The sequence below is a fragment of the Malaclemys terrapin genome, chromosome 8 (genome assembly GCF_027887155.1).
Source record: "Malaclemys terrapin pileata isolate rMalTer1 chromosome 8, rMalTer1.hap1, whole genome shotgun sequence".
Lineage (NCBI taxonomy): Eukaryota > Metazoa > Chordata > Testudines > Emydidae > Malaclemys > Malaclemys terrapin.
The window spans coordinates 32,290,637-32,317,227 of record NC_071512.1 but is presented as its reverse complement, the minus strand read 5'-3'; the positions used below and the strand labels follow the sequence as shown (position 1 = coordinate 32,317,227).

At 43.4% G+C, this 26,591-nt stretch overlaps 1 protein-coding gene across 2 annotated transcripts in view; it reads right to left on the bottom strand.

Moving 5' to 3' along the window:
- Positions 1-19,526, bottom strand: part of RANBP17 (RAN binding protein 17) — a 270,043-nt gene extending 250,517 nt beyond the window's left edge. The window contains exons 1-3 of one of the 2 annotated variants that reach the window (XR_008445943.1): positions 19,427-19,526; positions 6,998-7,144; positions 1,545-1,635 (exon numbers count right to left, since the gene is read on the bottom strand). Coding sequence is in view for 1 of the 2 variants with exons in the window: in XM_054037886.1 (XP_053893861.1) it covers positions 1,545-1,635; positions 6,998-7,144; positions 19,427-19,444 (256 nt within the window). In the remaining variant the exon portion in view is untranslated. The remainder of the gene's footprint in view (positions 1-1,544; positions 1,636-6,997; positions 7,145-19,426) is intronic. The other variant, XM_054037886.1, reaches the window with a different exon arrangement.
- Positions 19,527-26,591: the final 7,065 nt, after the last annotated feature.

The following is a 26,591-nucleotide window of genomic DNA, read 5'->3' as shown; positions in this document are numbered from 1 at the left end:
AACCAATTTAATCATTCATTCTGTCCCACCTACTGGGCATCAATTACTCTGCCGCAAATGCAACAGCAGCCTTCAGACCTCATTTATGAAATACAAGAAATTAACAAGTGTTCTCAGGCATGCGCCTGTACAGGCTGCTTTCAGTTCTGTCTAGGCATATTTCCTAAGGCAGAAAACTTTTCACCTTTGCTTCTCTCAAATAAGAGAACAGTTTCCTGGGGAGTGGAAGGGAGGGACATTTCTGTTTTATACACCTGCAGGATGATTTATCATATACAAAAGTTCATTTGTTCCCGAGGAGAAAAACAACATGTAGGCTGAATTTAGTCATCAAGAAAGGTGGAATCACAACCCTGTAGATTCAATCCTCTCTCCACAGAACAGGTACAACACTAGCCGAAGCATTGCAGACTTCCATATATTTCCTCAGTAGGGGGCCTCAATACTGCTCTGGAGGGCTTTCCTCTATGTACATTCAATCCTAGGCCTCTCTGATGAGACGTTTTTCTACAAGATTAAGACCTCTTACAAAATACCTGTTTGAAACATTTTAGAATGTTTCTGTGTTCTCCTCATCCCTGGTCTAAACAACATTTGACAGTACTGAAAATTCCAATCTATATTAGATGTTTCTCATGCAAAATGATTAATTATTCAAAGCTCAGTCCTGCTAAGATTTACACGCTTGCTTAATTAGTAGCCCCAATGAAGTTAATGTCACGCCCTTAAAATCAAACACATGTGTAAGTTTGTGCAGGGTCCTAAGTCTGGAAGTGAACTCTGCCCTGACTTGCTTATCAAAACTGCCAAGAGCTAATCGGAAGGGGAAAAAATGGAGTAACATGTAAATATAAGAGATTAGAGGGTGTACTAATAATACCTGGGAATTTTCACGTTTCCAAACATTCACTAACCTTCACTACACCTTGTGCGGTAGGTAAGGATGGCAACTATTATTATATTCATTTTACAGATGGGAAACTGGGTGCCTCCTAAAATTCTCCTATATGCAGGGGAACACAGCCACTGCTACACTCCTAATAGGGTACAATGTATGTTTGCACCCACAATCAGTGAGTTCATCAAATAAGGAGCTGGTAAGAGCAGGAAATGAGTTCCATCATGTCAGGCCTCTGTACAAGAGTAAGGGACAGCAAGAAAGGGCACTGTGCTCTCTCTCTCTTTTACACCCACGTTCTCTCCCTGTTGTCCAATAAAGCACAGAAAGGACTTAACTTGGTTTCCAGGTCCCAGCAGGAGCTTACAGCTCTGGCAACTAGAAAATCCAGCTATTTTTGGCTTTGAAAGTGAGAAAATTTGATATGGAAGTTAACAGAAGAGAATAAATGCAGAACCTGACAGTGTTAGGTTTAGAGTCATTCTCTGACTACAACTGCACTTTAAAAAAATAGTTACACATAAATAGACAGAAGTAGGGCAAAATGGAACATTCACGGAATCAGTACTATGGTGATATGAATGTTTAGAACATATAGATGCAATTTTTTGCTGTTATTTTAATAGAAATAATGCAAGTTACTTACTGATGTCAATTCTTTGTTCAATGGGTAAAGGAGTTGTTCTGCTTACAAGTTTGGAAAGGCATGTTGCTGCTAGAAGCTGAGCATAGGATGTCTATAGAAACAAACACCATACCATTTTATTAAAAATTATTATTATGCCAAAAGAAAGCAGAACGAGCAGGTAGGATGACAGTTGGTCAGACAATGATTTGGCTATATACTTGATATACTAAAAATTAAACATAAATACATAAAAACATAAATACAGCATAGTCATTTTGAAAATCACTAAGAATTCCAAGATATAGGAGATGAGAAGACCTTTCCATTCCCCGCCTCCAGCAACCTTCAAAAAAATGTAGCCTTGTGATTGGAACTACTTTTCTAACAACACTTTCCCATTCTTATTACTGGGCTGAGTTTTTTTAAATCTTTGGTTTTAAATCATTTGATGTTTTATAACTAAGGGATGAATTTGTCACATCCTAGATTTAGTCACAAGAATCCTGGATTCAAAGATCTGAAGTCTTGATTTGCTTTTGTTTGTTTAAAACTCATGACTTTAGCATTTGAGTTTTTTGTGCATGATGATCAAAATAAGCTTCATTACAGCCTTCGAGGCTGAAAAGTAAACTAAGTTCTTCATCTGAGAACACAAGAGATGTGATCCGCAACACCTCTGGCAATGCCATGGATCAGACCAGACATCTCTCTATGAAAACTGTAATTGGCCTTGGAATCAAACTTCTTAAAGATATTCTTTAATTCAACAAATTGAGTTGGGGGTGTCAAATATAACTCTGGCAAAAATCAACATTCAAAACTGTTATTACAACACTTACACTCTGTCATTTTCTCAAGGGTATTGCTTCACAACTGCATAAACATAAAAAGGCAACATTCACGCCTAACAAAATGCTAGTCCTTCAAATATTAGCCCACTTCCATTGTGTCACTCAATTATACCAACCCCCTCTAGCACACTCACTTTCAATTCAACAATACTATCATTCTAAATGCACACATGAAAGAACTGAAGATCACACTGCAATGCACAATTTTAACATCAACCTTCCAGCACTACAATACTTAATAGTTTAATCACAAACATCATTTTAAAACTGCATTCTTAGAACTTCCATACCATACAGTAGTAAAAAAAACAAAAAAAAACAAAAAAAACCACACAGCCAGATTATCAGCTGTTTACACAAAAGTGTTGTGGGAAGAGCATGGCTCTAACCCACCTTTTTACTCCCTTGATCTTGGGCCTGCTGGAAGCCAAAACAGCCGTAGGGCTGCTTTAAGGTTCCAGTGGCCTCACATGAAGCACTGCACCAGCCCCGGATCAGAAAGAGCAATCTGCACCTGCTTACCTCCACCTCTGGCATGCTCCCTTTCTAGCCCTCCCCACCCTTCTGCACTACCTCTGTTGGGTAAGTCCCCAGCTGTCCCTCCAGTGCAGCTTTACACTTGCCTTGTACTGCTGAGTTGGGGTTCAGAACCTGGCCAACAAAATTAATTACGTACTTGAATTTTTACCCTTTCAAACCACTGTTGCCTGATCTGTGGATTGTGTATTAATTATATTGATTACTTAGGAATTTCCAGTTAACACACTCTGAGGTTTGACAGATTCTTGTCTCAAGATCAACCTCAGTTTTATCAAAATTACTGGTCAGTTGGGAACCCCAGTGTGCATGGTTACAATACTCACACTTCTATATCTGTAATAGTTTAATAATACAGTTAGGAAAGTCACCAATACTCTAATCCAGCAAGGTAGACAGAAATAATAAAGAATGTACATTTGAACACTCATATACTCACACCATCCCTTGCAGAACAACCTGAAATATTAGCCATTATCTTCCTCATCACTATCACCAGTGGCCATCATCCTGGCAACTCTCAAGAGCTACATACATCTCTCATTCCCAAGCATACAGGCTTTTATAATATGTTACGCTGACACCACTGTGCCTAACGCATATTCAGTAGGAATTTATCCCCTTTTTCTTATTTGTGTTTCCTTACCCTACTAATGTTGGGGTGCCCTTATCCTAGAGCTTAGTATATTAATAATTGCAACTTATTACCATATACGCCAATTTGTTGTCAAGGCAAATTCGTAGTTAAGTATTTGCCAACGATTCTATACTAAAATATCCAAGCCTAGTATCAGTTTAATATTCCTGCAGTTGCCTAATGTTATGTACCAACTTCCCTCTTAAACACTATTCCCAATTCCCCAAAACTTAGGGGTGACCATTGGGCCATTTATCTGTGCCAAAGTTCATAGGCCTCAAACCTTATGCTAACTGCTTAGCCAGCGGACGGCCACCTTTCAGAAGTGGTGTGCCGAGTCTTCATTTATTCATTCTACTTTAAAGGTTTCACGTGCCAGTAATACATTTTAATGTTTTTAGAAGATCTCTTTCTATAAGTCTATAATATATAACTAAACTATTGTCGTATGTAAAGTAAATAAGGTTTTTAAAATGTTTAAGAAGCTTCATTTAAAATTAAATTAAAATGCAGAGCCCCCTGGGCCAGTGGCCAGGACCCAGGCAGTGTGAGCGCCACTAAAAATCAGCTCGCGTGCCATAGGTTGCCTACCCCTTGCTTAAGCCAATGTCTTACAGCAGTGGTTCTCAACCAGGGGTATGCGTATGCAGAGGTCTTTCAAGTGGTACATGAACTCATTTAAATACTTGCCTAGTTTTACAACCGGCTATATAAAAAGCACTAGCAAAGTCAGTACAAACTAAAATTTCAGCCCCAGAGCAGCGGAAGGGCGGGCGATGTGGCCGCAGCTCCCCCACCCCAGAGCAGTGGGAGGGAGCCCCCCACAGTCCCAGAACAGCGGGAGGGCAGGCAATGCAGCCCCAGCCTGCCTAGCCCCAGAGCATGAGGAGGGCCGGAGCTGGGGCCACCCCACAGGGAGATTGGAGTGGCCGCGCCAAGTGGAAGCTGGGGACAGAGCGTGGGTGGGGCCATGCCTGGCAATTTGGGGAGGTATAGCCTCCCCCAGCCTATGGTATCCACCGCCCATGCTTGGGGTACGTCAGACAAATGAGACTCTTAAAAGGGGTACAGTAGTCTGGAAATGTTGAGAGCCACTGTCTTACAGGATACAGGACTGGAGGCTTCCTTGTGTTACTGCTAAGTAAAATAAATGCTAAAGCTAGCTCTATGGGCTGGGCGACACACTTCCACTAGAGATTGACACTATGATTTTTAATAATCTCAGATGAATTAAACAAGCCACATTACATCTGAAAATTACATTGTGTGGTTTAGTAAAGACAGACATTGTTTTATATGCATATGCACATAATATAAATAAAACAACAGATTAGAGTTAAGAAATTTACTTGCTATAAATTTTCAAAAACAAGTTAGATGTGCCATTTTAAAATGATTGTAACAAACTAATTAACAGATTTACTTGAAAATTCTCAGAAAATTCATTACTGAGGAAAAAGTGCTATAGTTGGATACATTATATTCTTTATGCATGTAAGAGATTTAATTCCTGGTTGAAGTGTAAACCTCAGCAAACTATAATCTTAGCTATGGAACCACTACCCTGCTTCCACAATAACACAAATGGAAACTACACCTTAACAACAAAGCTGTTGAACACCATTTTGACATCGGTTGATGGAAAAAACGTATTAGATCATAGAAGCCATTCACCTACCCTATGAGAAAATGTACCACATATTAAATCAGTTTTACACATAATCTCAAGACAATCACACACACACAGAACAAGGAAATTTACTAGAATTCTGAATTTTCTGTATCTTTATTATAACAATTCTGTAGCTCAACTGTATTGTTACATTTGTTCACGTTATGACCCCAATCCTGGAAAGACTTATGCACACACTTACAATTAAATACGTGTGTAAATCTTTGCATGACCAGCTCCTATATTTGTTTCACTTGATACTATTATGGAATTCTAATGATTGTAATGCAATTACTATGCACCGAAAATTGAAGAGAACAATATTTATGCTTGTATTTCTCATATCCTGAACAACAGAGTCTTACTGAAGACACAGAATAATTGAGTCTTTTCTAACAATAATATTTTGCACCTTTTATCCAAGGATCTCAAAACACTTTACAAAGCTGAGTAAACATTTATATAACAATTCATAGCGAGGATAATTAAAGCAGAGAGAAGATAACTGACTTGCTAAAGGTCAAAGAAAGCCAGTAGCAGACCTGGAAATGGAAAGTAGTAGGTGTCCTGACTCCAGACCGTTGTTCAATGAACGAGACCACAGCTGCAACCTCATATGAATGGGACTCCTCAAATAAGTAATCCTTACTCAGGAGTATGGATTACGGGATCAGACCAATGTGCTATACTAACTTTGAATATTTTCATTTCCCCCCACTGAGAATGCATTTTGCAACATCTATTGCAATAACTTAACTGTATCATAATGATAAACAGAATTAACAACTCCTTACGCATCCATTAACATAATAGATTTGTCAGGTTCTTCCAAGGCATTACCAACTATGTCAATGATTTCCAGATAATGGACATGTCTTAGGCACATCATCTGAAATCATAATGGTTCCAAAACACGGTAATGATTATCAAGAACTGATGGTTAAACTCGGGGTTGGTTCCCCCACCACCTTTTAAATCTGACAAAATATCTGTATATAAAATATCAGCACAAAAAACACATAATACTCTAAAAATCAGAGGGGTAGCCGTGTTAGTCTGTACCACAAAAACAATGAGGAGTCCGGTGACACCTTAAAGACTAACAAATTTATTTGGGCATAAGCTTTCTTTGGTAAAAAACCCACTTCTCCTTGCATCTGAAGAAGTGGTTTTTTTACCCACGAAAGCTTATACCCAAATAAATCTGTTAGTCTTTAAGGTGCCACCGGACTTCTCGTACTCTAAAAAGAAAACTGAAATAATGCTAAGGGACTGGTTTAAACTAAGACAACAAGAAAACATAGTTTAAGGCTTTTCACCCCGTACTTACCCTGTCCCATTGTAACTTGGAGGAGCAAGAGCATAAGGATTTAGCTGTAAAAGTGTTGGAGCAAATCATGTTGAGGAGCAATACTAAGCAATGGGTGGCATAAAGCCCCTGAAGTGTGAGGTTCCTACCTTTTGCAAGTATTAGGCCAACATTTAACATTTACATCTATTTTCCCCCATAGTTAGGTTTTCCCCCTGTTTCTGGCCATCTAGTTTCTAATGCTAGGTACGGTCAGTCCCACAAAGCCCCACCCTCTAATACCAATTTACGTGTGTAGATAGATTTGGTGGAATTTTATTTATGAAGGAAAAACTCAATTTGTTATAAGAGATGAGCATCTCACATGTATTGTGTTTACACTGATATTACCTGGACCTCCAATGTGGGTCTCCTGATAAATGCATGTTTACATTGTCAGACTTTACACTTCTCCCAGGTACTTACGGTTCCTTGTTCTAGTAAAAGTTGACACTGGCTGAGACATTCAGGGCTGTCAATAAGCTCCAAGAGCACCTTCTCTGCTTGCATCCGCTGTGCTAGATCAGTCCCCTCATAGAGCTGGTTACATAGTACTTCTAGCTCTGCCAAACTCTGTTAAGAAAGAACAATACTGAAACCTCCAAATACGCCTTTCACCTGTGGAAGCCTTCCTTAAGATTCACAGTACTGGCTATTTACAGACACTGACATATATCCAGTACAGTAGCATGAAATGCTCAGCTTTCCAGAAAAGTGCAATCAAACCCCTGTAGCTTCTTTCCTTCCCAATTCCCACTGCAGTAAGAGTAGCACAGAACTCCAGTAAAATATATGTGGAAGAGAGACAAACAGATGTTATATTCCTCAGTACTAAAACGGAAGACATTATACCAGTGATTAAAATTAAGTGACAGAACACAATTCTTTTATCATAGACTACTCCTAATTTGAAATTTAGAACAGGAACAACAGGTCTGGTAAAGTTAATAAAAAGAATAAAAATTTAACATGTATTTTAAAAAAAGTTTGCTCTCTAACATTAGCTGTAAGTTCCAAACATTGCAAAGGTAAGCTTCAAATCAACAGTTGACTTACTGAGCATATCTGATAATAGCACGAAAATGTTGTAACCTATTGACTGAAGAATCAATATTTGAACGCACAATGAAGAAAGTACTAAATGCTAAAAGCAGCTATAACATGAGGTATTTTTTAGAGAGAGATAATGCAACACAGGAGGAAAAGAGAAAGAATGAACAAGACACTGTTTAAGAGGAAGCCAAACGAAGACTGAAGACCAGAGAGAAATCTATGTAAGACCAATAGAAAGTCACGGAGTTTATCCATATGCTTTATGTTAAGCATGGGCCTAAGTCTTTGCAAGACTGAGGCGCAAGTCTACAAAAAGTCCATCTGTCATTTCATACTTAACACTTGTTTTAGAACAAAGTGGGGTCAGTACAGTTAGCAATTACTTTGAGTCACTATTCTAATGAGAAATTAAAATACTTTCTCCCCCCGCCCCCATTATCATGAAAAGGGTGAACAAGTGCCTCCACTGGTAGGTTTTAGTGACTAAAACAGAAATTTTTCAGGATGAGATTTTCAAAGCTGTCTAAGGGGACATCTACACTGCAGATGAAGGTGTGAGTGTACCACAGGTAAGCATATCCACCCTACCTTTAACCTTACTAGCTCAGGTAACAATAGTAGTGAAGACATGGCGGCACAGGGTTCAAAGTGGGCTGGCTGTCCCAGTACAAGCCTGAAGGTGACCTGGATATGTACTCGGTTGTTGGCCCATGGGTATGTCTACCCATGCTACAATCACACCTTCATTTTCTGGGTAAATTTACTGTAAAGAGATTTGGACTACCAGCTCCCATCGATGGGAACTGGACATCCAGATCTCCTAAGCGGCTTTGAAACTATCAGACACACTGAGCAAACTGAATGTGTTGCCCCCAGCCCAAATACCTGCACCCTCTGCCCACCAAGCCCAACCACAGGGCCCCCTTGCCCAGATACCCGCACCCTCTCCCCCACACAGCCCAGACATACACACACCCGAGCCCAGCTGTGGCCACCCTAGCCCAGACACCCACTCCCCTCCCCCCCGCAGAGCCCAGGGATCCAGAGGGAGAAACAGCCTGATGCTTGGTGCCAGGCTTGCATGGAGTTTCCTATGTGCCATCTCCTTCCTTCAGGGCATGCTGGGAACTGCAGCTGCCAGGAACCCTCTAGCTCAATGGTTCTCAAAGCCGGTCCACCACTTGTTCAGAGAAAGCCCCTGGCGGTCTGGGCCAGTTTGTTTAACTGCCGCGTCCGCAGGTTCAGCCGATCGCGGCTCCCACTGGCCGCGGTTCGCTGCTCCAGGCCAATGGGGGCTGCGGGAAGAGCGGCCAGCACATCCCTCGGCCCGTGCCACTTCCCACAGCCCCCATTGGCCTGGAGCGGCAGGTGAACAAACTGTCCCGGCCCACCAGGGGCTTTCCCTGAACAAGCGGCGGACCTCCTTTGAGAACCACTGCTCTAGCTCCCTCTCCCTCCCCCCAGCAGTGTCTTCTATGTGTGAGCTGGGCTCTGCAGGGTCCAGCAGCCCTTAGTGGCGGCAAGCAGCACTGCAACCCATTTCTGTGGGGGAAAGGAAATACTGCGCGCAGGCTAATTTCTGCAAAATTCTGCATTGCACAGTGGCACAGAATTCCCCCAGGAGTACTAAGACAATACACATCTCATATCCCCCTAGTGATTCTCTTAAAGGTTAGCATCTCCTGAAGATAAAATGTTTCCCTTTCAAGCAACTCACTCCTTGGGTCACATAAAAAGGGAAGATTTATTTATTCCTCTATAAATATAAACTAATGAATGAAAATAAGATCCTGAAAAAACAACAACATATGTACACTAGCTCCCAAACAAGACACTAACTCAAAGGAATTAAACTCTCTTCTCCCCAACACTCACTCACCAACAGTTGTTTATATTCACTTTACCCTCCAACAGTTATTGACACAACAGATCTTTAAACAAGATCCACACTTATGGATCTGCATCCCCTGAAATGCTCCATGGAATATTGGGTCACTTCTCTTCAATTTTCTTCCTTAGAGCTCATGCTGAGCTACAAGCTTCAGTCCAATCCCTCCCTTCAATTTTAGCAGTTTTTTTTCCCCCACTCACTGAACTCCCATTGCAGGATATCTCAACTCAAAAGCAAACAAAATAGCACCCTGGGGATTGGCCATAGTGACTCCTGAGGTCATGTCTGGAATGTTTCAGCACTTCAGAGTCCAGCTCTTTCACAGAAAGGTCATTTTAGTCTCTCCTACACTTTACATTGCAAACAAGACCTTACAGAAGTCCCTTCTCCACTAGAGAGGACTCAACATCCTTGTACAAAAATAAAAGACAAGTACAAGAGCACTGAAGATGACCTTGAAATTAAGACCTGCATACTAATCTCTGCATGCTGAAGTTGCTCCTTTAAGCATCAAATATTATTTGCCTGATATTAGCAGCCTCTAAACAATGTACTTGGAACTGCACAATGAATCATTTCCCCCCAGTTATTCTGATATTGTCTATCTAAGTATCAAACCCAGTACCATCCCACTGGAGGAAGTGGAAGCCGCTTCACTGCTACTATCTCCATTCTCCTAGAAACATGGCCTAAAAAACCTTCCTTAATAAACTTGGATTTCACTTTAGGCACCCTCCAATATAGGCAACAGTCACTGCCACTAAAAAATTGGGGTGAGGATAAATCTGCAAACCTTTAAAAAAGAAGTGGTAGCAGAGGTGCTAAGGTCAACATTTTTGTTGAGCTAAAGTTTCACTGGCAAATAAAGATTGGCATTAACCCACCATCATTTGGACTCTTAATACACGTTAATTACATAGTCCACTGTCTGAGTCTCCTCTGTCCCATTATTTCTGAATTATAATCTCCATCCATGCAAGTCTGGGGAACAGCAGGAGATAAACCATAGATCATCTCTGATTCCTCCAAGATTTCTTTCTATAGTTATGTAAAAGTCAATGCGCGTGCAAAATTCTTGGGAATAAATCTGCATGCACAGGTCAGTAGTCTTTACATCAGTTTCTCATCCAAACTAATGACAAGAATTGGAATTAAACATAATTATTATGATTTCCTGTGAAAGGATTTATGCACCCAGTAGCACTAAATAGAAAGATGAACAGAATATGTTGGAGAATTAACAAGGCTTTGGTAAAGGGAAATGACGACTATTAAAATTCTTTGAGACTGTCAACAAACAAGAATGATCCAGTGGATATAGTATACTTAGACTTTCAGAAAGCCTTTAACGTTGATAAGCAAAGTAAGCAGACGTGGGCTAAGAGGGAAGGTCCTCTCAGGGATCAGTAACTGGTTAAAAGACAGGAAACAAAGGATACGAACAAATTGCCAGTTTTCACAGTGGGGAGAGGAAAATAGCGGGGTCCCTCAAGGATCTGTACTGGGACCAATGCTGTTCAACATATTCATAAATGATCTGGAAAAAGGGGTACACAGTAAGATGGAAAAATTTGCAGAGGATACAAAATTACTCAAGGTAGTTAAATACAAAAATGTCTGAGCAGAGTTACAATGACTGAGCAGATGAAATTAAATGTTGATAAATGCAAAGTAATGCACATTGAAAAAAACAATCCCAACTATACATACAAAATGATGGGGTCTAAATTAGCTGTTACCACTCAAGAAAGAGATCTTGGAGTCATTGCGGATAGTTCTCTGAAAACATCTGCTCAACATGCAGCGGCAGTCAAAAAAGCTAACAGAATGTTAGGAACCATTAGGAAAGGGATATATAGGAAGACAAAAAATATAATGCCACTATATAAAGCCATGGTACGCCCACACCTTGAATACTATGCGCAGTTCTGGTCATCCCATCTCAAACAAGATATATTAGAACTGGAAAAAGTTCAGAGAAGGGCAACAAAAACAATTAGGGGTATGAAATAGCTTCCATACAAGGAGAGATTAAAAAGACTGGGACTATTCAGCATAGAAAAGAGACATCTAAGGAGGGCTACAATAACATTACTATTCAGCCAAGTGTCTCCAAAATTAGCAATTTTACTAAAATCTTTAACTTAATTACAGTTAACAGTAGTGCTGGTCTCCAGATGATGCACTGAGAAAAATTCAGTCTAGTTTTCTTTCAACTTGGCCCACTGGGACTGCTTCAGATATAGGAGATAGTTAAGAGATTACCATATATACTCATCCATAAGCCCAAGTTTTTTTAGTAAAAAAGGGAAGCACCAGAGAAGGGGTTCGGCTTATGAATGTCTATAGAGAGGGAGAGGTGGGACACAGCCCCTCCCCCCAACAGAGGGCACAAGGAGAGGCAGTACATCCAGAGGGGAAGAGGCGGGGCCAGAGTCTCTGCTTCTGGCCATGCTGCTCTCCTCCCAGCCTCCAAAGCGGCTGCAGCTCCGGGGCTGGCAGGCTGCAGCCGTGCCGCTCGGCCCCGACCCGCAGAGCAGGCTGTGGCCACGCCGCCGGAGCACACTGCGGCCACGCTGCCCGGCCCAGCCCGCTGGAACATGCTGCGGCCGCGCTGCCCGATCTCGCCTGCTGGAGCAGGCTGCAGCCGCACTGCCCAGCCTGCCGGAGCAGCCCCAGCCAGGTCAGAGACATCCTCCCCTGGCCCTCCCCAGATAAGGTGGGAAGGGATGGGATGGGGAGAGTGGGGGGGTCCCGGGCTAGGGGTGGGGTCATGTGGGGGGTTGGTCATAGGGGTTACTCCCCTGACTCTCAGCTTCTCCCCCCCAAAGTATTTCCTCATCAGTTGCTGTCCTGGCCCGTCAGGGTAAGCAGCTGGCGTGCCGGAACACTTTTGTTTACAAAAACATCCACAGCTAAACAAGGACTTTGCACACAAAAAAATTCTAGCTAGCCTTTTTCTCCTAAGTGCCTGGGTCAACCCCTGATGGCAAACCCATGAGAGAACTTCAGGAAGAATACTTCTGTGAGGATCTTATCATGGATATCCTCCCCATATCATTTCTTGAGAGAGGTGGAGTTTGTTGTCCTCTATGCCCCTCCCATGAGGTAGACAACTAGGCCTTTCATTTAACCATTCTACCAGGGACCATACGCTGGCTGTGGGACCCCAGTGGATGGGTGCTCTGTGGAAAAGATAATACTATCTGGGTCTGCACTATCTTTCCTGAATAAATTGTGCAAGGCTGAAGGAGGAACATTGTGTGTCCACTGAAGCTCCAGTCCAGCCACTCCACCCTCCATCTCCTACCCATGTGAGACCCCTCTGTGGGATATGTAGAAGGGATGGGGGAAAGTGCTGCCGAGATAGCCAACTCCACTTTCAGGTAGGGAGGGGCAAGATCTATGTGTAGCAGAGACCCTCTGTGTGCAAATCTAAGGAAGGATACAAAGGCTCAGGTTGTTCAAGGTGAAAAATTACATTCCTAGAATGCTGTCTTTTAATAAAGTTTAGCCTGGGTAAGTACAGGGCCATATTACCCTCTTACCATATGTCTACACTTAAAACCCTACAGGAGCGCAGCTGCAGCATTTTAGTGTAGATTCTCCTGTCCGCATAGGTAATCCACCTCCTCAAAGGGCTCCCTCTTCCACCCACCTAGTGCTGTCTGCACCCGGGGTTAGGTCAGTATAGCTATGCCTCTCAGGAGCGTGGATTTTTCACATCACTGAGAGATGTAGCTATATCATTATAAGATCCTAGTGTAGACCAGTCCTTACTCATACTGAGATATCCTACTCCTCAGCTACACCTACTGAAATCACCAGGACAATTCAAAAAGTAAAATGATATTCCATGTTACAATATTAATGGCTTTAGAGATAGTCCCCATTTTAAGTACAGGAAATTCACTAGTACTGATATAATAGCTCTAAAACTAGAATGAATTTTTGAGTATGCATGTCCTGATCATTCAGTAGCAAAAAAGAAAGTCGTATCCTCAAAGGACTAGCAACCATTTGAAAGCCTGAGAGCAAACGCTGAAGAAACTACAGCAATCTGTTTGCAAAGAATTCAAATGAAGCAAAAATGCACCCTCCAAGCTATTGTTTGTGCTGCACTTTTGAAATATTAATTGTAAGAAGATCATTGTACAATACTAGCTGCTTTAAAGAGCCTCAGGGGAAAAAATACCAGCCCATCCACTAATATTGCTGCTGGCACAAATGAGGCAAACTTCATGTTTTCTTAACACCAGAGTATTTAATCCACGACTAGGTGAGTTCTTGTTATTTATGACCATTTCCAAATACAGAGGATGCCACCAAGTGTTTTGGGGATTTTTTACTCCAATAGTAAAAGCGGCTGCAGAGAAGACTTCAGAGAAAGTCATCACAGAATTTGAAAATGTAAACCAGCGGCCACTGCCACTTCCCTCCTGTAAGTACAACTGTCCAGAGGCAGAATTTCCAACAACGTCAAATCACATTATTCAGAATACCTATAAATAATGGCAGGATTACAAAAAAGGTAGGCACAGAATTCAAGTTAAATCTTGGAGAGAAAGCAACTAAGAGGATTACAAAGGTGAGACGTCTGGGCTCAGATGCTCAAAGGCATTTAGGTGCCTAACTCCCACTGATTTCAATGGGAGTTAGGCACCTAGATACCTTTAAGGATCTGGACCTTGATCTCTAGGTATAGAGTGTCTCCTTCTAGAATACCCTCTAATGGCTAGTCCCAAAAAAAACATTACTGCCTCTTCACTATCCAGAAGGTTAGTACCGAGATTAATTGGAACAAGACAAACAAGGGAAGAACAAAGGAGCAAAACGAGGGAGGGAACAATGAAATAAATTAGGAGAACAAAGAACGGGAGGTTTTCCCTGGCAAAAAGCCATTAGTTTCTCTGACAGAGAAGTTTTCATTTCTGGTTGCAAAGACATCCTTCAGAATACGTGAAATGCAGTTCTGTCTTCCTGAGTCTGCACACCAATAGTTTATATTGTTCCAAGCAGCAGCAAGGAGAAATTGACAAGGCTACTCAGTCTCACTGGTGTTATTCAACCTGTGGGGAAAAATTAAAATGAAATTGACATGATTCTTGTCATTATATTGCGGCTTGGAAAAACTTGGATCAGCAGAGGCAGACAATGCAGCTACTCATAGGGAGGAGACCCCAAAGTTCAGAGGTTAGAGGACAGGCAAAATAGCAAAAATATCTATCCATCTCACAACACTCAAAGAAGGTCTTCAGGTGGGTGGGGAGGAGAGAGAGAGAAAGAATCCTTTCTACAGTCCATCAGCCAGAGAACTGAGATTTATTAGAGACCTAACTAGCTAGAGAAAATGAAAGATGAAGGCCCCTGAACAAGGTTCAGGGATAGTATACCAACAGAAATCCCAACATCCTCTGACTTCCCAGAAGCTGATTTTTTAACAGGATCTCACAAGTAGGCACTCTCATCTTTCTCATCAGCTATGAGTTAGTAGACCTAGTATCAAAGGGGTAGCCGTGTTAGTCTGGATCTGTAAAAGCAGCGAAGAGTCCTGTGGCACCTTATAAACTAACAGACGTATAGGAGCATGAGCTTTCGTGGGTGAACACCCACTTCTTCGGATGCATGTAGTGGAAATTTCCAGAGGCAGGTATAAATATGCAAGCAAGAGTGAGTCAGGCTAGAGATAACGAGGTTAGTTCAATCAGGGAGGATGAGGCCCTCTTCTAGCAGTTGAGGTGTGAACACCAAGGGAGGAGAAACTGCTTTTGTAGTTGGCTAGCCATTCACAGTCTTTGTTTAATCCTGAGCTGATGGTTTCAAATTTACAGATGAACTGGAGCTCAGCAGTTTCTCTTTGAAGTCTGGTCCTGAAGTTTTTTTGCTGCAGGATGGCTACCTTTAAATCTACTATTGTGTGTCCAGGGAGGTTGAAATGTTCTCCTACAGGTTTTTGTATATTGCCATTCTTAATATCTGATTTGTGTCCATTTATCCTTTTACATAGGGACCATCCAGTTTGGCCGATGTACATAGCAGAGGGGCATTACTGGCATATGATGGCATATATTACATTGGTGGACGTTCAGGTGAATGAACTGGTGATGGTGTGGCTGATCTGGTTAGGTCCTCTGATGGTGTCACTGGTGTAGATATGTGGGCAGAGCTGGCATCGAGGTTTGTTGCATGGATTGGTTCCTGAGGTAGAGTTACTATGGTGCGGTGTGTAGTTACTGGTGAGAATATGCTTCAGGTTGGCGGGTTGTCTGTGGGCGAGGACTGGCCTGCCACCCAAGGCCTGTGAAAGTGAGGGATCATTGTCCAGGATGGGTTGTAGATCACTGATGATGCGTTGGAGAGGTTTTAGCTGGGGACTGTATATGATGGCCAGTGGAGTTCTGTTGGTTTCTTTCTTGGGCTTGTCTTGCAGTAGGAGGCTTCTGGGTACACGTCTGGCTCTGTTGATCTGTTTCCTTATTTCCTCATGCGGGTATCGTAGTTTTGAGAATGCTTGGTGAAGATTTTGTAGGTGTTGGTCTCTGTCTGAGGGGTTGGAGCAGATACGGTTGTATCTCAGTGCTTGGCTGTAGACAATTGATCATGTGGTGTGTCCGGGATGGAAGCTGGAGGCATGAAGGTAGGCATAGCGGTCGGTGAGTTTTCGGTATAGGGTGGTGTTAACATGACCGTCACTTATTTGCACCGTGGTGTCTAGGAAGTGGGCCTCCCGTGTAGATTGGTCCAGACTGAGGTTGATGGTGGGGTGGCCTAGTCCTTCTATTAGAAGGCATCTGGTAAATACTTCAAGCCCTGAGTGTAACCTAGAAAGAAGCAGCCAGGGAAATTCTAATAGGCCTAATCTAATATTTGATAGGCCTTGTTTAGAATAGAGAACCTGAAGTCAGCTGCCTTTGCACCTCTTCCTCCATACCTTCACCTATAAATCAATGCTTAAAGCTTTGTTTTTTATTTTAAATAAAAGGATTGAATTTACAACCATCAAAACTCAGCTACATGACAGTCCAAGAAAATTTTGAAGACAAACCACTAACAGAATCTCTGTCTAATTAAATGTGGTTTAATAAATCACAATATGTAGTTTCCTAGTGATTCTATCAAGGAAAGGGCAACAGTAACTCTCAGAATACATTTCTAATAAGTATGAAGAATCACTTCTTCTTTTAAAAGGTAGTTATTGAAACCTTTACTGGATTTGATTGGCTGCCCCTGAATTTATATAATACAACCTTCAACTTTCAGGTTAAAAAAAAAAAGGCCATATATAGTTTGCACATTCAAAACTTGTGGAAACAGCCACAATTTTTTGGGGGGGGGGGGCGGGGGGGGAGTACAGATAATTTGTACATCTAGGGGATGCTGAAGCTGAAAGAGAAATCAGTCTCTGAACTTTATAGGGAAAAAAAGTAACTAACGTAACAATCCCGGTTGCAAAATTAAGTGAACCACTCCTGTTCAGATTAAAATGAAAATGAAACTTGGAAAAATGCAAGCAAATACATCTGGGGGAAAATAATCCAAAATACACACTGAGACTAAGAGGGACAAAAAGGGAAGCCAAAGTAATGAAAGAGACCTAAAAGTGATAGTGACTGGAAAAGGAGACATGAGTCTGCTATGCAGTATGGTTGACCTTTTTGAGCACAACACAATTTTAGGCAGCATCTACTCAGGTACCATGTCATGGACAAGGTTACTGACCATCTTTATATCACATCTGGAATTCTACATTCAGCCCTGGATAAATACCAGATAAAGTACTGATAAATTTGGGAAAGTCGAGAGTAAAGTAATAAAATTATTTATGATCATAGATTAAAAGAACTAAATATTTATAGCTTGACTAAGCAATGATTTACAGACTCCAAATAGCTGAATGTGAGCACCAAGGATGAAGAGGAATTATCTAGTACAGTATATTAGAATACAACTAAGAACAGCAGGCTGAAATTAAGTCAGAAAATATTTAGGCTGAATACCCGGGTAAATCTCGTGCCAATGACATGTATTAGGCCGTGGAGTAACTGCCCAAGAGAAATGAGGGAAGGCACATCACATCTGGTTTTTAAAACTACACTGGACAAAACACTAGACAATAGTTAGAACAAGAAAATAATCTAGCCCTAAATTAGTTCGTCTATCCGAGATGGGGCCTACCGCCCTTCGGGGCACTCTGCAAGGCATATCTATAGGTACAGCCATACTTAGGACGGTGTGCAGAGTTCAGACACTGCACTTCCAGCTAGCACGGGTATAAATAGCAGTGTAGATGGTGAGGCATGGCTTAGACGAGTAGAGTAGAGTGCTTTACACACCAGGGTTTATACCATACATGGCTCACTACATGCCCACGCAGTGCCTCCCATGTCTATATTGCTCTTTTTAGCAGTGTAGTGTCCCACTGCCTCCCCCTGCCAGAGCCTTTCCTGGCCACATTGAAAGGCTCCAGAGGGGAAAGGCTCCAGAGAAGCTCCTGTAGTGCCTGTAATTTACACATCGTCATACATGTAGACATACCTTATCAGACAGGTTTTTGCTTGAGGAAAACTGTAGGAAAGATGCATGCTGGTAGGCAGGGACTAGCTTGTGTCCTGTACTTGGAATTCTGTCAATATGCAGGAACTTGTTATTTAATCAATGTTTTGTGTTTGTTGCATGATGTTTCAAAAAGCACACTGAGTTAATAAATAGGCACGCTGAAGGGCACGATTCTGTGCTGCAAGAAACTAAAATGGATGATCTAATACAGGTATTTTCCACTAGTCTGTTTTTTAAAATAACACCATTACTGTGGGGAAAGCCAATGACAGATTATAGAGAGCAGACATAGGAAACACACTGCCCCTCCAAGCAGAAATGGGATTGGCATAACCCTCTCCTAATACGATACCAACCCACGTGGTCACCTGCAACTGATGCCTGTATTTCCCAAATGCTCCCCAATCTGGTTTGCAATAGCTGTAGCAATGCTTCAGGAGACACAGCAAGATAGCCAATGCAAAGGAGCCCGAGGTGCAAAGGCGCCAACTAACTATAAATGACCCAGCGAGCTGAAGCAGAAGTAGAGATGTGTGGGAAATGAAATGTCCCTCCCTAAGAAATTTTAACGTCCAACTTTTTGTTCTGATTTTTTCCCATGTCAAATTTTCTGCAAAGAGAAATTCTGCACACAAATTTTCTGCACAGCTCTATCCCTGCTCCCTGTATCATTTATGCCCTGTGAGTACCTTTGCACTGGTTATCTTGCTACATCAGTCCCCCTTTCACACACACAGGCACTAGCACTGTGCCAGTATTATTCCCCCTGTAGATTATGGCACCGTCCCTCCAGCTTTCTGCAGCCTTCCAGGCACCGTCGTTTCATCAACCCCCCCAGTGCCCACCAACCCACACCTTTGGTACCCCTCCCCAACCCATCCTGGCATCCCCCAGATTCTCTCCTTGACCTACCCTGGCACCCCCTTTGGTACACCCCTCTGGAACCCACCCTGGCACCCCCTCCCCATACACCTCCAGGACCCACCCTGGTAACCCCTTCGGTACACCCCTCCCTGCCACACGTTGGCACCCCCCAGTACCGCTCCGCGACTCATCCTGGCACCCCCTTCGGGACCCACCCTAGCACCCCCCAGTATCCTCCTCCCCACCCTGGTACCCCCCACCCCCTGCGATCTCCCTTGCCCCCAAGCGATCCCCCCCTTACGCACCCCCACCCCATCCCTAGCCTGGCCCTGGCCCCGCCCCCAGCGCACCCCCGCCCGGCCTGCCTGGCTCGCTGCCCCCGGGGCCATCTCCGTGGCCGACCCAGCGCGCCACACCAGCTCCAACCGCCAGGCCGGCTCCCAACGGCTCCTCCGCCCGGCCCGGCCCGGCCCGGCCCGCGGCGCACTGACCTGGACGTGCCGCGCCATCTTCCCGAGCGGCACCGGGAGCCGGGCGGGGGGGCCGTGCCCGGCCCGGGGCAGGGGGCAACGCGGGGCGGGCCGGGGGCGGGGGCAGCGTGTGCAGCCTGGGAGGCGGAGAATGCAGTGTGTGGAGCCGGGGGGGCGGCGCGATACAGTGTGGGAGAAGGGAAGCGAGCCGAAGCGGGCAGTGTGAAGGGGGCGGGGCGTCAGCAAGGGGGAGGGGCAATGCAGTGTTTGGGGGAGGGGCGATGCAGTGTGGGGACAGTGTGAAAGGGGGTTGCAATGTGGTTCTGGGGGGGGGGGGCGATGCAGTGAAAGTGGGAGAGGAGAATGGGGGCAGAGAGGAAGTGGGGGGAATGCAGTGGTAAACTGGGGTGGGGGTGTCCTAGAGAGTATGCAGTAATGAGGTGGGCAGAGGGGAGGCAGTGCACAGCCAACAGAGGGCGGGGAGAGCCATGCTGTACAACTATGGGGGGGGGTGCAGTGTAAACCAGCAAGCAGTGGGGGAGGCAGTGTAGAGCAGAGTAGCAGAGGGCAGGGGGAGTGTGGAGCATGCTGGGGGGCATGGGAAGGCAAGGAGCCACCAGCGCTGATAAGATGGAGCACGCAATCCAGTCTGCTCTAGGGTAAATGGGGGCAAGGGGGTTGGTGGAGATGGACTGTTGCCCCATTTCTGCTATTCAGTGTGGTGCATGGTCCCATTTCTCCTGCTGCATGCGGTGGAGGGGATGCTGGGGGTGACGGCATGCTAGACTGGAGGGATGTGGTAATTGGACAAAAGCCATGAGACTAACTCCTTGTACGTGCCACCATCGCCATCAATAGTGACATCACTGTGAGTCAAGACGGCGGGACTCTATTAAATCAAGTGGATCAGGACCTTTGTCCAATAAATGGTCCTTTTGCTGCTGTGGTCTTTTTGGCTGGCAGAGGCAGAGAAGTGCATCACTGCTAGCGGGTGCCTCAGTGACTCCAAAATCCCCTGCTTGGTGTAGGAAAATGATCCTCTGCTTAAATCCATGTGGAATGGGTTTACCTTAGGGCTCATTTTAGTTCAAAATCCAAATATAGTAATCAGAAAAAAGCATCTGCTTTACTTCGTACATGGAGCCCCAAGAGAGTGTCACTCGAGTTATTTTGCCACTGGTGAAGAAGTATAGGAAAGGCCAACAGCCTAGAACAGAGCAGTAGGGCACCTGGTTCAGCATTGTGTATCCACTAGTCACTCCTCACAAACATCTTAATGCACCTTGCTGTGCAATATTACAGCATGGCGGGAAGAATTTCCTCCTTTGCCCTGTGTTAATCAGTTTCGGCTCTAAACAAAAGGATTGATGTCCCTTGTCATTTTTATCCAAGTTACCATATTAGCAGGTTACTCCAGGATCTGAAATTTGGCATAGGATTGTGGGTTATTTCCCCTGCTGCCTCATTTTAAAAAGTCTCATGCACAGCATGAAGATGCCACAGGAAGGCCTGAACTGGCGCTATTGCTTCCCTGAAGAGATGTGTCCAAAGACCTGGAGTGGAGAGTGAAACTGACATTTTCCTAGTCAGTCCTCTTAGTGTTGCTGCTGCTTTTGTCAATGGGTTCTGAGACGTAATAGTGATAATCTAGAAGTGCTGGAAATAATTATTTGATGTTAGGAGAGCTTGACACACACAGCCTGACTTATATGCTTGTGTGCAATTTGCTGTCATAAATATTTGAATATTATCTATACCAAACAGCTCCCAATAAGGTTGTGAATTGGCCCAGCTGCCTGAGAATGGAGGGAAAACAAGGGAAAAAATGCTACAAATGGAGTTCTTTGTTGAGTCCCAACTGAAGTCAGTGCTTAGCACCTCCAAAAACCAGGCTAGAGTGTCTGAAATTGGGCCCTCAAAAATCAAAGGCCACGTTAAAAAATCTTGGCCTCAGCCCAGATCCCCTGACTCCCATGCATGCACCTCACCAAAATCACCACCCCTTTTTTATCGCATGGAAGAGTAGTAGTAGTACCTGGATGATCATAAGCAATGGGGAAAGAGAAAGTCACAAAACATGCAAAATGGCACAGAAGAAGGGCACAGAGATACACACAAGGAAAGGAGGACTGGGGAGGGCCTGTCTTTTTAATCTGTTTGTACAACACCTGGCACAGTGGGGGTGCTGGTCCTTTACTAAAGCTCCTAGATGCTACATTGATACAAATCATAAAAATAATTATAATGATAATAATCAAAAACCTTAAAGGGAAAACAGGGGTCAGGAGCCCAACAAATATCCCCAAAATAGAGAGAATTACCACGAATGGAAACTGAAAAGAAAGTCTCAGAGATAATAAAAATAATGGCCAATTGCTTAATTATAAAGTGTGGAGATTGTATATACGTTTCTTCTGGCTATGGATCTGATGCAGTGTAGCAATGAATCAGACTAACTGCTAAAAGAAACTTGTCAGTACAAGTGGTAACTATAAGATTAAAAACTTCTACATTTTACTGAAAGACCTTGGGCCTACTCAGAAAACTGCAAAGTGTGGTATGTATAAGCTTAAAAAGCAATGAACAACACTGGAAATGCAGGGAATCATGACCGTGCATAAATTGAGCACTGCAGTACGGAAAACAGGTTACTTCTGCCTAGTGTTAAGAGTGAGGTGTAAGAGCACTCATATGCCATAACCCGCACACATCAGCCCATGCCTCCTTAGATACATCCAGTCTCTGCATAAGCCCTGCCCTTTTGTTGTACTGTGCACTTGTGGGTTAGGAACCAGATGCATAGGGGGGTTTGGATCACTGGTTCTTAACCACATGTGCCTCATGCATAGGCTCTCCTCAGGCTTGTATGTTGTGCAACTAAACCATTCTTCCTGCTGTACAAAGCTTTTTAAAGAACAAAGCCAATGAGTTATAACAATTTAAGAACTGAGCATTTGGTAAGGGATCAGGTGGGCAGACAAGTGGGGGAGTGTTGGCAGCCTCAGGAAGACAAGGCCAGGTCAGGACTCTCATCTAAAATAAGTCTAAACTAGCCCTATGTCTAATCTGCCAAAACACCTACTGCTTCCTGCCTTGCCCTGTCGTTTTGAGCTGTCTTCCCCCATGTGTATTCCCACCTCCTTCCTTAGACTGAGCACAAAGGAGAGAGGCAGTGTGCATTAGGAGGGCAGAGAGGAGCTGGCACAGGATGCAGAGCAACTTTAGGTAGAGATGCTTGGCAGCAGAAGGTGGGCGGGGAGCATTGTGCAATCATCTGCCTGTCGGGATTATATACCTGCCTTAACAATTCCCTCATCTTACCTGCCTTAGTTACCAGACAGGGCCAAGATATTGGGTCTTTGGAACAGATTTTCTGATGCAGAAGTCTGAGGTCTGTATCTTGAGTACTGTGGACAGGGCAGCAGCTCAGATTAGCGGGTTCATGGATCCCCAGATGAAGATGTAGCAGCCCACAGATGCATACATTTATTATAGCTCTGTCATACATGGCATCACTCATCATCAAATGTGTATAGTAAGGCAAGGATCCACTTGGGTCACAGTTAACATGACAGTGTAGACCCTTTCTGAGCTGCACACACCTATTATGCTGGTTGGGTGCCTATTGTCCATCTTTGCTTGGTGTTTGTATAAATATAAAGCCTGGTGAATATTAACTGGATAATCTAGTATTCCATTGCAGAAGTATGGGCTGCGATTATCCAAAACTACATTCAGTTTGGTTGGTGTGACCAGGGCCGCCCAGAGGATTCAGGGGGCCTGGGGCAAAGCAATTTTGGGGGCCCTTTTTGTAAAAAAAAGTTGCAATACCATAGAATACTATATTCTTGTGGGGGCCCCTGTGGGGTCCGGGGCCTGGGGCAAATTGCCCCACTTGCCACCCCACCCCTCACCCCCCGGCAGCCCTGGGTGTGACCTTGGGTGCCTAGAGTAGCTCTCACTAAAAATGCCAAGGTCAGGGCAGACTGCAAAAAGGAAAGCAGATACTCCCAAAACTGGTGGTTAACACTGAAGTTAGACTCACCAACCAGTCACAAACTGTGCTCCTGATCCCCCACACTTATTATCAAGAAGCTAAAAAAGAAATCATACAGCCTCCTTTATTGTATTCCAGCACTCTGTTTCCCAATCAGCACATAGATCCAGTACAGTAGGAAGTTATTAAAAAACTCTGTTCACTATACAAAATGTTCTTCTGACCCCAAAGGGCCAGCTACATTACCAGGTCAATATTGGTTTGGATCTTACCCAAAATACCACGCTGCCAGCCAGTCCTTTCACATCTAAAACTAAAGGTTTATTATAAAAGAAAAGAAAGAAAGAACAAGAAGAGAGTTGTTAAATGGTAAAGCACTCAGATACATACATAAGACTTCAAAGTCCATATATCAGGTTCTTAGTACTTGGCAAGTTTGCTGGCTTGAAAGTCCCTCTGGAACACATCCACATAGGTCATTCAGTCCTTTGTTCAGAGCTTCAGTTTGTAGAAAAAAGTTACTCCAGAGGTAAGAAACAGGAATGAAGACAAAATGAAGAAGATGCCACTGCCCTTTATATTCCCTTTCCCATGTGACCTGTACTTTCTGTGTCCCAAATACAAGCTTCACAGGACATGGCATGGAAAAGCTGTCCACCGCCCTTAAATGCCTTGCTGGCTCATAAGCATATCCACTGGCTCCTTTCAATGGGTTCATTGTATAGCTCATGACCCTTAATGGGCCATCAAATAGGCTAGGCCAAGGGCAGAGAGGAGCTGGCATAGGATGCAGAGCAACTGATGCCAACCTGTCTGGGAGGTGTCACACAGAAACACAGCACAAATTTGGAAATACAGATATACCATACATATCTATGACTCACAATACAAAGGTGATAAACATATAAACAAGATTATCATACTTGGCAAATAACATTTTTGCATGTACCCTACAGGGCATATCTGGTCAGATTATTTGCAATTTTATAGTATTGGTATCAATAATACCACCAAATGTTCCACATATTCCATATAGCATCACAATTGGGTCTTCCTGATGTTGTCAATGTACAAACAAAGTGGTTCATGGCTGGGACCTCATCATCAAAATATCATTAAATATCCCTTTGCCCAATGGGGAAATGTTAATGGGGTAACTATAACAACAATGGTCACCCCCTCTCCTTGTCCTCTTTCTGCTGTCTGCCCTCCCCTTCCAAAGGAAGCTTCTGTTCCATCAATGCTTGGTAACAGCTGAGAAATGGATGAGTTCCTTTCCATTTGAATTTTACTTAAGAAGCTGAATGAGGAGCCAATGCAAGCTTCCAAATACAGTTTCTTAAGCCCTGTTTACCCTAGGCAGAACGGCATTGCAAACAACAAAGTGTAATGCCCAGAACTTGCAACACCACTAAAATGTCCTGTATCCACATACAAATGCAGCTCCAGGAGCTTCACAGGCATTGGTCCCTTTGATTGATGATTGTACTACTCAGGAGCAAGTCTCTGGTCTGGGTGGACAAATGCTGAGAATGATGCTTTTTCCTCACTGGGGATAGGAGGTCACATGTTGTAACTGCATCAGTTCAGAGGGCTGTCCCAGCTCTATCCCATGATACACTGCCTCACCTTTCAGCAAGCTTTCTTGGCAAGTGTCTCTTGACACTCTCCACCACTTGCCCCAGACATTGCAGGAGGCCATTGTACCAGTGGATAATGCCTAGTATTTTCTGCAACTAACTAGAACACACACCTCATCGTCAGCGTCCACTCCTCTGAGAACTGAACAATACTCTAGCTCCCTGCCACTATCTACATGTAGTAACACCTGTAGTGGCAAAACATTTTGATCAAGCTGCGAATTGGCCAAAGGTTGTGTCATCTCTTCCTGGGATCTTGTATAATGTGGTAATCCATGTGGAAGTCACCTCAGAAACTAGCAGAACTAGCTCCTGTCCAGTGCTGTACACACACACAGTATAGATAGCAACAAATTAAACCTCACAACGTCCCATTTTGTAGACAAGACAGAGAAGTGAAGTGAATTGCCAAAAGGCTACACAGGGCGAGAGGATTAGAGCTCAGAAGTGTGTGTATCTCAACTCTGAGCTTGGTCCACTGACTATAGTGGCTAGGTAACATTTAGCTGCACAAAAACTTATAAATACCTTTATCGTTTTAAGATTTGTAATATTAAGGGCCCCTTTTAATCAAATGCGTTAGTGTTGGATTATTTAAATGTATTATGTCTTTCACAGTAAATTATTAAGCCTTTGGTTTTATTTAGTTTTGTGTTATACACAATTGTTTGTATATTATAATACTCCTTCATTCATATTAGCAGGTTAGGATATTTGCATAGTGAGGCAGCAATACTGTGATAATAGAACTGATTAAAAAAATAACTACAAATGCACTGAGATTCATAGGCATAGTGTTAAGATAAGCAACAGCAACCTTTTTCTGGGTGAATGCCTTGCTCAAAAGACAGTCAACATGCAATGCTGGAGCAAACTTAAAGCTCTTGTTTCTTGGGCTGGGCAAAATTGGGAGTATTAGAGAGTGACACCATTGTTCACCTGTGGGAATGTGGAGATCATGCCAATTTTGTGCACTCTCTAGTGTGTGGCTGTATCAGTTAAAATGGCTGCTTGTCTTGGTTGCATTGAGGATCCAGTCTTCACAGGAGCAAGCACAATCATTTTAAGGGCAGAAAAAGTAGGAAACGCCAGGGATTTAAAATCAAATATAATCAGAGGGAAAGTGCATGTGTGTTTCTAAACCCTCAGTGAAACCACCTCCTAACCCAATTAGAGACTCAGATAGAGGATAGTAGGGCAAATGTAAACCAAGACTCAGATGCTTTTTGTGGGGAGATTCTACCACTGACAATAGAATATAAAGAACAAAACCCTTTTTCAGTTTCTTAAAAATAACAATTAAGTAAAGAGTTTTTATGCCTTTTGCCCACCTTTACACTGGAAGCTGGACAGTAGGACACATTGGAGACACTGTTCTGAAGGTGCTGCATGGTTTTGGCATCATAGCTAATCTTGCTTCCATTGAAATCAATAGCTAAACTCTTATTGGCTTCCATGGGAGCAGGACTGTGAACTAAGAACGCATTGTTCCTAATAAGAGGTCTCACTTGGACTTCCCTGTGGTTTTAATGTACTATTTCCAGCTCAG